The sequence below is a fragment of the Pteropus alecto genome, unplaced genomic scaffold (genome assembly GCF_000325575.1).
Source record: "Pteropus alecto unplaced genomic scaffold, ASM32557v1 scaffold30, whole genome shotgun sequence".
In the NCBI taxonomy this organism is placed as follows: Eukaryota; Metazoa; Chordata; class Mammalia; order Chiroptera; family Pteropodidae; genus Pteropus; species Pteropus alecto.
The window spans coordinates 475,290-489,108 of NW_006429782.1; the positions used below are offsets into that span (position 1 = coordinate 475,290).

Sequence of the window (13,819 nt, forward strand, 5' to 3'; positions counted from 1 at the left end):
CGACGCGTGAACCCTACGCCTATTCAAAAACAAAGAATGGAAGCCAAGCCGCACGCCCACACCCCCGAGCTTGGCCCACCATGGTGGTAGCTCCCACGTGCGTGTAAGCTGTCCAGGTCACCAAGCGGGAACGTGGAGCCTGGGTGGCTCGGTGCCACGCAGAGCCTGAGGAGGAGGCCAGGGCAGGGGAGGTGGGAGCGGGCCCAGCTGGCCTGTGTGGCTATGAGGGAGGAAGTACTCCAAACAGGGACACAGGAACACAGGACCCCGAGCAGACACTGCAGTGGCCGGCGCCACAGCCGACGCAGGGCAGCAAACAGTGACGCACCTGCCCAAAGTCCAGGAGCCCAGGCAGCTGACAGAAACGGACGGCCCGACAGCCCTGGGAGGAGGCAGCCCTCCCTACAGAACGCCGGCTGACCCCTACGGCACTGAGGACAAGTGTCTGCCAGATGGGTGCCAAGGTCACCATCGTGGCAGCTGATATCCACCAGCAGATGACAGGGCCACTCCTCCCCAGCACGAGCAGCCAGGACACCTGCATGGCCTCACACGTCTCCCGGGACAAGAGGGGGAGCAGCAGCCTGACAGCACGTGGTGGACAGACCCGACAGACACCGTCCCAACTAGAGATCAAGGTCAACCTCATCAGCCATGAGACGCACAGACACCCACGAACGCAGGCCTGAGCCTCAGTGTGGGGCCCAGGCAAGCCCACACAGGGCCTTCCATGTGACCAGACCAGCACTCTGCAGAGCCTTCGGTGCCCACCTGGCTCCTGGCTCCGTCCCCAGTGTGGCACCAGGCTCGTGTCTGCCTGGGATGCATGGGACGCATGGGCCGAGGCCGTGCAGGACGACGACGTGTGGATGCGGGGTGAGTGAGCGAGGGCGGCTGGGAATTCTCGCTACTGTTTCCGCAACTTTTCTGTCAACCCAAAACATTCCAAATCCGTCGTGTCGTGAAAATCTTCAAATGTACAAAAAACCGTATCCAAACTAAATTTTCAGAGCCCTGGGCGCATGTCCCTCCCACGCTGGAATGGGCGGAACGCGGTGACGGGAACCACGTCGGGAGAGCAGAGTCTCACAGGCTGGGGCCCCCCAGCCTGGGACCCGAGAACCAGGGGCCCCGCACGGATGGTGCTGGCCTGGGTCCACTCCTGTGGATTCAGGAGGGACCCAGTACCCTGGAGCGCCGGGACTCGGCGTGGGGGACGGGAGGAGGAGCGAAGGCCTCGGGCCGCAGGCAGTGCCCGGGGGCTTGGGGGCGGCGATCCGGGAGCTGCCCCACGTCGCCCAGGGAACTAGCAACGAGCCTCCTCCTCGCAGATTAACAGGAGCCACACGGCTCATCTCCTTTCTCTTTTTGCTTTGGCTGCCAGGAAATTCGGGGATCGGGTCTCATTGCCAGGGGCACGGAGACCGCGAGTTCCGTCAGTTCTCGCCGGGCCGGCGCTGGGTTCTGTAGTCTGGCCCCTCCCGACCCGACACCGGCAGGGGGCACTTCTGGAGTGTGCCAGGGCCTCACGGTGCGTCACTGCCACAATAAACTGCCGCAAACTTCCCGGCTTCAAACAACATGTTTATTACCTTGCAGTTCGGGAGGTCGTCAGTCCAGCGCAGGCCTCGTGGGGTGACCAGGAGGGGCAGGGCCGGGCCGTCCTGAGGCTCCAGGGAGAACCGTCTCTGACCTTTTCCAGCTTCCAGAGACGCCGTGTCCCTGGCTCACGGCCCCTTCCCCCTCGTCACAGCTGGCAGCACAGCCGCGTCCACCTGTGACTCTGACCACCTCCCTCTCATGAGGACCCTGTGAGGACACTGGGCCCCTGGGAACCCAGGGTCGTCCCCTCTCAGGGGCCTTGACTCGGTCCCACCTGCACAGTCCCTCTGCCACGTGGGGTCCCGGGCCCCGGGTGGGCATGTCTTCGGGGCGTCTCTGACACCCCCGCTCTGAGACACGGACTCTTCTGCGCTATCCCAGCTCCCACATCCACGGCCCCCAGAGCGGCATGAACAGGCTTTCACGCGCTGCCTGAGGGTCGGGGGTGCGCTCGGCTCTGCTCGGCCCTAAGCTTCCTCCAGAGGCCTTGGTGGGGGTCCTGGGCACCCCAGGAACCCAGAGTTGTCCTCATCTCAGGGGTCTTGACTCGATCCCAACTACGAAATCCTTCTGCCATGTGAGGTGACACGTCCACAGGTCCTGGGACCACAGAGGAGACGTCTTTCGGGCTGCCTCTGAGCTGGCCACCACAGTGAAGTCACTGAGCCTGAATCAGGAGCAGGGGCGGGCCTGGAGGGCCGGAGCTGGGCTGCAAAGGACCTGGGAGGCCAGGCTCGGTCTGGGCTCCTTCTGTCAATTGGCATGGGATGAGATTTCTTTGGAAGACGATCCCGCTGCTTTAAAACTGAGATCTAGGGCCAGGCGCCGCAGCCAGGTAGGCCAGGAGTGGGCCAGGGTGCATCCTGCAGGCATCCGGCAAGCATGGCGTGGCAGACGCATAGCCTCCGGGTGCTGTAGGGGTGGCAGCAGCACCCCCAGGGGCTCTCGGCAGACCGAGCATGCTGGAGGGAGCGGGGGGCTGCCGCGGGCCAGGACATCGCGTGCCCTGGGCCTGTTCCCTGACCCGCACGGTGAGTGACAACGCCCGGCTGGGGAACTGGCGTCAGTCAGGAGATGAGTCTGCAGGTGAGAGCTGTGCCTGAGATGCGTGGAAAGGAACTTCATCGGGGCCCCGCGGAGCCAAGCCAGGCACAAGGCCACCAGCCAGCACCCCGAGACACCGCGAACCAGCGAGGGTGTCAGCCCGGGACGCCCAGGAGGCTGACCCCTGCCGGGCTGGGCTTCTGCGGACGCCACGCGGAGGCACAGGGCGTCTTGGCGAGCCGGGCTCCAAGAAGAAACTGCAAACACGCTTGGAAAGGCCTGCGACCTCGTACACCGCCACCCTCACCCTGTGGGACGCGGGGCCAGATGGCTCCCGGGCGGCCCAAGGAACAGGGGACCCTGTCCTCGCATCTCCGCTGCCTGGGCGGCCGCAAAGCGTCACCGAGGGGCGGCTTACACAGCAGACACACATGCTCCGTGGCCATGAGGGCAGATGTCCACGCCACAGTGTCTCAGGTCCACACCCACTCGCTCCCCAAGGCTCCTCCTTCCTCTCCAGATCCCTGAGTCCCTGACCATGGCTGCAGGGCCGGTCTCAGCCTCCGTGGCCACATGCCTTGTCTGACGTGTGTCCCCCTTCTGTCCTCTAGGAACTTGCTGGGTTTCGGGCCCGCTGGGACACCCCGGGTCATTCCCCCTCTGCATTTAGCTTGTGAAGACCCTACGTCCGAAGAGGCCCCCCTCTGAGAGTCACGCCAGTGACCCCGGGACACGGCCCTTGGTCCAGCCCTCTGTCCGGTCCCGCCGGGGCCCCCCGCCGTGGAGAATGGCCGGCTCCAGCAGCATGAGCTGCTGAAGGATCTGTCCAGGTTCGAGCGAGTCCCACGGGTCCAAACTGGCTGCTTCGTGCTACACCCCTCGGCATGGGGCGGCCCACTGCCCCGTCACAGGGGGACACTGAGGCGGGGGAGCTGAGCGTCTACCGCCCCGTCACTCCCCGACGGGCCGCGGAGCTGTCCCACCTGACGGAGGCACCGCGCAGGAGGAGGGTCTGGGACTTCCGAGGGTGCCCAGGCAGAGTGCGGGAGCCCCCTTCCCACGATTCGTCTTGCGGAATTTGGCTTTGGGGGACTGCCATGGGAAGATCCCGGGGGCAAGGTCGCGGGGCTGAGCTGACCCGTGTCCCCGAGGAGGCGGATGGGCTGGTATGTGCCACGCTTTCAACGGTCTCCCGGTTCAGAAACAGACACTCACTGTGGCGTGTCTCGCTTTGGCGCAGGGGCCGTGGGGCCTGTGGACCCTCCCCCTGGACACTGCGGCGCCAGAGAGGGAGACGCTGAGGTTGGGGAGAGCGAACCAGGCGCCCAGACAGGTCGCCCCAACCTCACACAGGGCGTGGGCGCTGAGCACCAGCGACGGGCGAGGGGACAGCCCGCCGTCCCTCACGCAACCTCCTGCCCGGCTTTAGACTCGGTGAAGCCACCTCCACATGCACATCGGAGGGCAGACTGAGGCTCAGGCTGGGGCCATGGGCCCCGCCATTCCTCAGAAGCAGCCTGTGGCCGGCTGCGGTCCGCGGTCCTGCCCCAGGAGGCAGGAGGGCCCCACGGGCCAGGGCAGCTGGGACTGGAGTCTCCTACCTGAGAGAAGTCGCTCTTTGGCAGGAAGCTGGGGGTGGCGGCCACAGGGCCATAGCTGGTGTCCACGCGGGGCTGGAAGGAGGCGGGGCTCCCAAACTGGCTGGAGGAAACAGGAAGGTGAGCTGTCACAGAGCGATAGGCTACTGCCCTCCCCAGCCCACGTGGAGGCCTCCGGCCACAACCACTCCTCGGCCTGGCTCCCGGCTGCTGTCCGCAAACTCCTACCCACCCCACAAAACCCAGCTCCCTGTCGTCCTCTGCGGGAAGGGGCCCCCTGGCTCCCTGACAGGGTGTTGCCCTGCAGTGAGCTTCCCCCGGCCCCTTACTGCCACCACCTCTGCCGCCCCTGCTGGGTCTCAGCCTAAGAAACCAGGCCAGGCCCACCCCCCTCAGCAGAGGACCGAGGCTCCCCAGCTGTGAGCTCATTCCTAAGTGGAGCCCCCGTGGGTGGCATGGCCCCTGGCGGGGCGGGGTTGGCCGGAGCTGGGCAAGGCACTTACCACTGGCTCCCGCTGGAGAAGGCCGGGCAGGGTGCGGACGCGAAGGCTGTCCACCAGGGGTACTGCAGCATGGCGTTCTGCGACACAATGGTGCGGAGGTGGTCAGCGGGGCGGGGGGGCCCCGCCTGCTCCGGGGGGTGCCAGTGGCCCAGAGCCAGGACTCCACTGTTGGAGGGTGCACCCCACCCCGGCCCCCAACGGGGTCACCTGGGAGTCCATGCCTCAGTTACCCTACGTGCATGGGAACCCTCCCGCGGGGGCTGCAGTGAAGGCAAAGGTCTTGGCCGATACACGTGCGTGGGTCGGACCAGCAGGGTGACGACAGGCGGGCATGGCCCCAGAGTCCCTGGAGGCCGGGGGAGCCCGGACTGCTGGCCACCCAGGGTTCTGACACCCAGGCCGGGGGCCCAGGGCCCTGCTTGGAGGCCCCTAAGCCCCATTCACAAACCGAAGGATGGGACCAGATGTAAAGCAGTACAGAGCAGGTCCTGTAAGGGACAGGTACACCAGCTCAGACAGAGGGAACGGCCCAGAGGGGCAGTGGCCGAGGCCAGGGCGAGGGGCCCCCACTAGCACCGCGGACTGGCCCCCGCTTCGGCCAGGCCCTCACAGCCCAGCCCTGCCAGGCAGGTCAGGGGGCTACTCTTTCTGGAGCTCTCACAGGCCGCGGGCTCTCAGCACCACCAGCCCTGTCTGGCCCAAGAGCCAGCACAGACAGGGGTTCTGGGTGACGTGCTCCGGGGAACACCAGTGGGAACGTGAGGGTCCTGCACTGGACCTGACAGAAACAGTTTGGGGGTGCGGGACCACGGACACTCAAGCTCCTCTGTAGAAAAGAGGTGGCAAGTCCCCCTGATACACAGGCCAAGGCAGGACTCCCCTCCCCTACAAGAGGCCACAGCCCCACTGGCAACAGGGCCCATGGCAGGACCCCAGCAGGAAGGCCCCCAGCTGTCCCTGGGGAGAGGCCTGCTGGCCACAGGCACTGTCCCTGCCTATCCAGGTGGATGGCAAGTCCAGGACGGGAGCCTGATGGCCGGCAGCCTCCCACCCCGCCGCCCACACAGGTCCTGCCCTCGGCAGGGCCCCTAGGTGCAGCTCCCTAGGCCGCCATGTCCTCCCTCTCTGAGACCCCACCCCGGAGCTGGCCCGGACCAGTCCGGATGGCCAGAACTGCCTCGGCACCCCTGCCCCGCGCCCCCTCTGTGCCGAGGGGAGCAGGCGGCTGTGACTTTCCATCACTGTGCCCCACCCCTGGTCCCCACAGGGCCTGTCAGCGCCCAGATGTCCGGCCCCAGAACCAGGCACAAGGAAGAGAGGAGAGAGAAGCGTGTCCAGACGCTACCGTCTGGCGGAGACCCTGGGGGCTGTGCCCGCCGTCCATTTTTGCACAGGCTGCAGAATAGTAAAAATCAAAATAAAGAGTCGGAGGAAAGACAAGTGCAGGGCCTCGAGCCAGCACAGACGCCGGCGGCACCGCTGGCACGAGGGACCGCCGTGGACATCTCCGGGGGAAGCCGCGCCCCATGGCCCATGGAGCGAGCTGGGGTCTCCCCAGGGCCCTGGTCCAGGGTCACTTCCCTGCTCCAGCCCCGCATGAGTCCAGCTCCAGAGAGGGACGTGAACTTCGCGAGGCCAGACGCTTCTGCAACGTTCCAACTCCAGACCGTGCTCGGCGTCCTTCGAGGGACCCGTGTACACAGTCTTGGGGCGCGTGGAGAGCGCCTTGGCCAGGCCGCGTGGGGATGGGCACCAATGCTGTGGGCCCATAAAGGGTGCAGCTGGCCTGGGGGCTCTGGGTAGGGAGCACCGAGAGGGCCCCTCACTCTCCTGACCTTCTCCGCCTATGCCCAGATCAGGCCTGGGGGAGCCCTCACAGAGCTCCCGGGCCAGGGGACCCCCATGTCCTGGAGGACCTCAAGGCCTCAGCTGGGTAGGTGGGATGCTGGGGGTCGCTCTGACTTTGCCCCAGCACGGGGCTCCAGCGAGGCTGCCAGTCACAGAGGTGGCACCGCGGCCAGCCAGTCGGAGCTTTCCTTGGATTCCCCCCTGGCAGCCAAAAGGCCTGGCTCCGCCTTCGGAGGGCAGGCCCCTGGCATGCGCCGGGCTCAGACACAAACACCTGACTCCGGCCAGCCAGTCGGAGCTTGCCCGGGGACTCTCCACCTGGAGATGGAAGCTGGCACTCTGCTGGGCAGGGGCAGGCCCTGGGTCATTAGCCTGAAGCTGCCCAGGCCACCTGGGAGCTGATGTAGGAAGATGGTACCCTTGCTAGGTTGGCAAATGAAACGCAGACGTCCTGTGAAATTTGAATTTCTGATAAATGACAAATAATTTTTAGCGTAAGTATTCCATGGGACACACGTAGTAAAAAATTATTTGTGTTCACGAGAAACCAATTTCACTGGGCGGCCGTGTTTTTATTTGCTAAGTCTGGCCACGTTAGCGACACTGGAAGTCCTGGGCCAGCCGCATTCCCGTCCACTCCTCTCTGGCTCCTCCTGAGCCTGGGGCCCCCAACAGAGCCCCAGGACAAGGGAGGAACAGCTGCCCGCACCGACCGCACACACTATAGGCGCACGGGCTGCTCCCAGGATGGACCCAGTGTGGCCTGAAGGCGACCCCTGCCACCAGTGGCCCGAGAGGGCTGGGCCGGGCACCTAGCCTCGGTCAGCTCTGCCAGGTTCCGACTGCCCAGAGCCAAAGCCGGGACCCGCCAGCAGCTCCCCCGTACCAGGCCCCTACTGTAGCCCAACGCGCCTCTGTGATTCCAGCCTCTGAGTCCCTCAGGTCCCTAGAGTCTGCATCCTGGCCGAAGACCAGCTTCCTGAGTCACCATAGAGGGGACGTGGCATTTCCTGAGGAACGGCTCTGTCCTCGGCGAGTCGCGAGCGTGCCCTGACCCAGGAATGGTATCCCAGGCACCATTCTCGAGGGAGAGGAAGACAGTGTGCTATTTACAGCGGTGGAAAGCTGGAGCCACCCGAGGGCTCGCCACTCGGGAAATAATTAAGCAAATTATGGGACGTTCAGGAGGGATCCTGTGCCCACAGGAACGGCCAGCATGCTCTGAGCCTGCAGGGGGGACAATGGGACCCAGGGACGGACACACCGCCACGGGGACGGGAGGCTGTCAGCTGGGAGACGTGGACGGAAGTTTGGGAGGGTTGGGGACACATGGACACAGCTTCAACAGGAAGGGGCGAGGAGGCGGCCTGGACCCCGTGGCAGGCGTTGGCCAGGCTTTAAGCAGCGGTAGCCCCATAGTCATGACTCGGGGTTGCCCCCGCCCAGTGTTTGAGGCCGACTGTGTGCACACAGGGACTCCGTGCCTGTCACACGAGGACGCCGCATGGGCACAGCTGGGCAGGGAGGCAGTTCAGGACCTACACCGTCCCAGCCCTCTCTGACGCTGGGTCACGGGCCTGGCGCCCCCCTGGTGGGTGCAACATTTGACCCTGAGCTCCGCCTGACCCAGGGACTCGTTTCCCCGCCCCCTGAACCCCAGCTGGACTCTCGCTCCCTGTGCCCGCCCCGCCGCCCGCCCGTCCCTGCTGCTCTCAGCTGTTCCCCAGCGCCCGGACCCCACCTGCTCTCCCGCTGCCTGGCAGCTCCAGCCTCCCCACCAAGAAAGTTCCCTCTCTGTAGCAGAAAAGCCTGGCTGTCACCCAGGAAATGGGGTGCCGGGCCTGACCTGCTGCAGCATCTGGACCTTCTCCTCACGGGGCCTGGGTGACCTGTGGGGCCTGGCTGGCACCCGTGGTGGTTCTGTTACTGTGATGCTCATTATGGCTGTCGAAACACGGGAGCAGCCGAGGTGGCCTTTGGGGGATGGATAAAGGGACACGCCCACCCGGGGCTGCCACGTCCCTCAGCGCTCAGAGGACATGCTACGGAGCCCTCAGAAGACCGGGGAGCCTCAAGAGCTCGTGACCCAGTGGGGGGAGCCAGCCTGAAGCACACACGGGGCCAACTACAGGGTGTTCTGGAAAGGGCGAAGCTGCAGACACAGGAGAACCCGTGGGTACGGGGCGGGGGTTGCACGGGCGGAGCACAGAGGGCCTCGGGGCAGGACACTGCTCTGCATGATGCTGTGACTATGGATACATGTCCTCGTATGTTTGTCCCAACCGCAGTGTCCAACACGGAGGGAGAACCCCCAGGTCCACGGTGGACTTGAATCGATGACAACGTATCGGTATTGGCTCATCATTGCAACACATTGCAACAATGTAGCTCACTCACTCGTTAAGGCAAGAGGCTGACAACGGGGAGAGTGTGGTAGGGGCCCATGGGAACGCTACACTTTTCCTACAAATCAAGAACTGCTTAAAAAACTAGTCTATTAAATTACCGAACAAAAATACAATGAAAAAAATAAACGGCCACAATCTGTCGCCGGCGTCCCAGCCCCCGAGGTCCCGTGGGTAAAGACGGCAGCTAGGGCGGGTCTCCGAGGGCCAGTCGTGGCCTTAGCAAAAGACACCTAGTGGCCCGTGGAATGTGAAGGCAGAGGGCTCCTGCCACCCCAAGCCAACCCCGGAGCCGAGACTCACCTGGAGCGGGCCCTGCAGGGGCGGCGGGCTGTAGAGGACGCTGCCGGCCGGCGGGACCTCGTGCTGCGGGAACTCGCTGTCCATGGCGGGCCCCACTGCCAGCATCGGGCATCCCCTCAACCCGGGCCGCGGGGGCGTCTATCTGGGCTTCTTGCTGCGAGGTGGAGGCATCCTGGCCTGGGGAGAGACACAGCGCGTCCTGAGGTCGCCCTGACCCCGACAGGTGAAGCCCCTCCTCAGGGACATGGGACAGCGGAAGTGGGGTCAGTCAGGGCCTCCCAGGCTCTGGCTCAGCCAGCAGGACCCCATGGACCAGACCCCACACGTCACCCCAAACCCATCCTAGTAGAGGGGTGTGCACCGAGGTGCACCCAATGTCGCAGTGCTGCTGGGAGTCCCTCTCGGTTCTCGGCCTCACCCTGGGGCTGTCAAAGGGGGACCCCCTCAGCCACCCAGACAGGACCCCCAATTATCTCCATGCTGCAAGCCCACACAAGGCCCCACCCACTGCCCAGCCTCCCGCTCCTGGAGACACGGACACGGGCCTGGACCCGGGGATGAGGCCAGCCCCTTCCGTGAGGCTAGCCACCCCCACCTCATTCCTTCCCACTGATCACAGCAGCATCTCTGGCCCTTGCCCCCACCGAAAAAAGAGTAACGTGGGCCCCAGGAGGAGGGTGCTCCTGACACCCACAAAGAGAGCCATGAGCTCCGGGAACCCTGGTGTGATCGGCAGGGCTGAGGGGTGACTTCCAGGCACCTGGCTCTGCGCCCAGCTCGTCTGGCTGGGAGGCAGAGTTCAACTGGCCAGCCCTGCCCCTCGGCCGTCAGGAGAGGCCTGCCAGAGGGTCCCGGGGGGACAGGGGCGAGCTGGGCTGGGAGGAGCTCTCTGCCCTGGTTCAGGGTAAGGACACAAAACATCCCCACTGAAAACGGTCCTGTCCCTCAGGGCTGGGAAAAGCCACAGGGGCTGACCTCAGCACCCCACGACTTCCATCTGCCCTGTGACCTGTGACGGAGCACCCCTGACCCGGGCCCCGCCCCCTGCGGCCCTGAACAGAGCCGGCTCCGGCTCCAAGGCGGTGGGTGCCGCTGGGAAGTTAATCACCCGGGAGGCAGGAAGGGGAGGCGGCTGCCACTCCCAGCCAAGCCCGGGTGAAGAAACCCTGGACTTCCAGTAATCGCAGGCGCAGCCGCTTGCGCAATCCCGGGGGGCGGGGGCGCTTGCGCCCCTCATCCCGCGGTCCACTCCGCTCCAGCCTCGCGGTCAGCCCGGCCGCCGGGCTGCCTGCTGGCAGGACGCCACTTCCCACGGCCCCCACTGGCCTGGACCCTCAGAGGCATGGCCACCTCCTGCCTGCGCCCTCCAGGCTCCCCAAGGCCCTCGGCGAAACCCAGGCTGGCGGCTGGCGGGGAAAGTCTCTGCGACCGGGACTTGGCCAGTCCTGACCACGCTCCTGGGGTCAGGCCGACGGCCCGAGAGGCCAGCGCTGGGGAGCGGGTGGCTATGGCACCTCAGCCCCGCCTGCTTGCTCACCTGGAGAGCGAGTGGTCAGGGTGTCGACCAGCCCACCAGGCCCTGCAAACTGCCACATAACTGACTGCTGCCTTCACCGAGGCCTCAGGAAGCGCCTTGATTGGGGGACACCCCTCAAGGGAGGTCTGTCCCCAACACCTGGGCAGAAAGAGGCCAGGAACCACTTCTAATCCACAAAGAAAGCTCGTGGAGCTGAGCGCTGGCTGGCTCGCTCTCGTCCCTTCCCTCCTCTGCAGGGACTGCTCAGGACTGTCCGTGTGACCCCGCCCCTTCCCCAAAAACCCCATCAGGACTGTCCCTGGGCGGGCACGCCCCTGAGTGAGGCTGACCCCAGGTGCTTCTCTGCTCTGCAGCCCAGGCCTTGGCAGCTCACCAGAAAGCACCGTCAGAACCCGCGACCGTGACCGTGGGGGGACCGTGGGGGCTCCCAGGACCCTGGGCAGTCCTCAGGACACTGTGCCCAGGGACTCCCAGCAGCAGGCCCAGCCCAAGACTGGGCCAGCCATGCCCACAGCCCCCTCTGGGAGCCCTTCTGAGTGGCAGCTCCAGGTCAGGCTCTGCATTCTCAGCCTCTGTCCACGCATCTCCTTCCTTCAGAGAGAGGCCTGTCACCTGTGGGGAGGGCCCCTGGGGACGGAAACCAGGCGCTGTGACCTGGGGGCCTGGGCGTGGGGCCTTGGGGGTCCCAGAAGGCTTCTCTGACCAGGCAGAGCATTAAGATCTGGACCTGAGGGTGAGGGGAGGATGGCGACATGGCCACATGACAGGCGGGGCACTGGGCACCGGGAAGCTGGGTCAAGGCCAACGCAACAGGCGGTGGGCACGATTATACAGCGTTGTGGCCACCTGGGAGCCAGCAGCTCCTCAAACGCCTAGACGGTCACCACAGATCTCGCAGTTCTGCTCCTAGGCACCCACTCAGGAAACGCGAAGACTCGCGTCCACACGAACCTGCACCCAGGTGTCTGCGGGCAGAGGGTGGGAACGCCAAGTGTAGGTGGGTGAAAGACACACACGTGCCCGTCCACACGGGGGGCGTCACTCAGCCATGAAAAGGGGGGAGTCGCTATGCTCACCACGACGTGGATGGACCCTGGACACAGGACGCTCAGCGAGAGACGCCAGATACACAGGCCACCCGACTCCATTCACGTGGCGTGTCCAAAACAGTCACATCCACAGACAGGTAGTGGGTCAGGGGCTAGCAAAGAGGCGGACGTGCACCCACCACCATCCTCCCACCCCCAGAGACCCCTCCTCTCATGCCCAAGCCCAGCGTCACCTCGCTGCCCGGCACCCCCACAGTCCCCAGCTCCAGAGCATGAACGTGCCATGCCCCCAGGCACTTCCGGCTGCCTGGCATGACCCCAGGGGGCACTGGGTGGGGTCTCAGCCCGAAGGCCAGGCCCGGGAGCATGTAGAGACGCACATCTGGGGACGGGCGGGACGCAGGTGCCCTTAAGGGGGGCCTGCAGTGCATGGTAATTCACACTCGCAGGGTTTCCCCTGAGACAGGGCCGTCACACGAGTCATCATGGGAGACAAAGACAAAGGGGTCGGCGCCCAGACAGGACCATCAGGGTGAGAGGTAGGGAGAGGCCGGGAGCTGGGAGAGCCTGACCCGGGACGCACCCCAACCTCCGTCGCCCAGACTGCCCCAGGACAGGCCGAGGGCCTCACCCCGCGCTGAGCTGTCGGCTCAGCCCCCAACACACGGAGCCAGCCGTTTGCTATCACATCCATGTCCTGCCAAGACAGGGCAAAGCTGTCCCCCAGAACCACATCTCTAGGTGGCAGGGACCTGCTGGCCTCTCACAGGGTACAGGACAGCAGCCTCTCCGGCTACCCTCGACTGAGGCTGAGACCAGGACGGTAGCAGAGCGGGCCTGGCCGGGGCTCCTGGAGGCTCAACTATTAGGGCAGAGGCCCTGGTGACTCCAGGGGCCTGGCTGGGCCGACCTGGCTGACAGGACTGTCTGGGGGAAGGGCCATCTGTGGATGGGGGAGCCCCCTCTGCACCTCGCAGGTCAGAGACGGCCTGCGGTCAGTCCCCAGTGCGGGGCCCTGGAAGGGCAGGAGCGGGGACATCCTGCACAGGCCGAGGCAGCCCACAGAGCTCAGCGTAGGCGAGACCCTTGGGCCTGTCCTGGGCCCTGGCCCCGCGCGGAGGGCCAGCCTGGGCTGGCGGGCACAGCTCAGCTCACCTGGGACCCACAAGGGGGTACGCGCCTGGACAGCCACCTCCATGAGTAGGCTCCCCGAGGACAAAGGAAGTGAGGGTCCTCGGGGTGCAGTGGCTGTTTCCCTCAGTCTCAGAGGCCCACCCTTCATCTACTGACTGCTAAGGCTGGGGATCTTGGGGTGGGACCACAGGAGAAGGCAGGAAAAGGGGGACACAGGGCCAAGGAATCCTGGACCCAAGAGCCAGCAGACGCCTGGATGCCAGCTGGTGAGTGGCGGAGACCAGGGATTCGGAGAAGGCCCTGTGCTGCAGGGAGCTGTCCCTCAAACACATCTGTCGGGGACCTGCAAGCAGACCCTCATCAGTAAACGGGGTCTCTGCAGGTGGGATCGGTGGAGACTGGGTCATGCTGGAGTGGACCGCTGCCTTCATAGGAGTGAGGGCTGGACAGTCACGTGGGTGAGAGGGGCCACGGCAAGACGGAGGCAGAGACTTGGGTGATGTGGCCACAAGCTAAGGGACGGGGCGGGGGGGGGCCTCCAGAAGTGGGCGGGGCAGGAAGGACGCACCCGGGGGGCCTGCAGAGTGAGCATGGCCCTGCCACGCCTTGGTCTCCAACATCTGGTCTCCAAGACTGGGAGGGCACAGGTCCCCATAGTCTAAGCCACCCAGCATGTGGCCAGTGACACGGCTGCCCCAGGAGATTTGGACAGTGGGAGGAGGCAAACCCAGTAGGAGCTGCCCTGACCCTAGGCCCGAATCCCAGTGACGCCTGGAAGCTGGCAGGCGGGAGCAAC

The 13,819-nt window shown here is 65.3% G+C and overlaps 1 protein-coding gene across 1 annotated transcript in view; it reads right to left on the reverse strand.

Moving 5' to 3' along the window:
- SBNO2 (strawberry notch homolog 2) overlaps window positions 1–13,819 on the reverse strand; it is a 46,973-nt gene that overhangs the window by 19,821 nt on the left and 13,333 nt on the right. Inside the window, 3 exon segments of the mRNA XM_025040942.1 lie at window positions 4,248–4,347; window positions 4,748–4,824; window positions 9,304–9,480. Of these exon segments, the coding sequence (XP_024896710.1) occupies window positions 4,248–4,347; window positions 4,748–4,824; window positions 9,304–9,408 (282 nt within the window). The 5' untranslated portion in view covers window positions 9,409–9,480.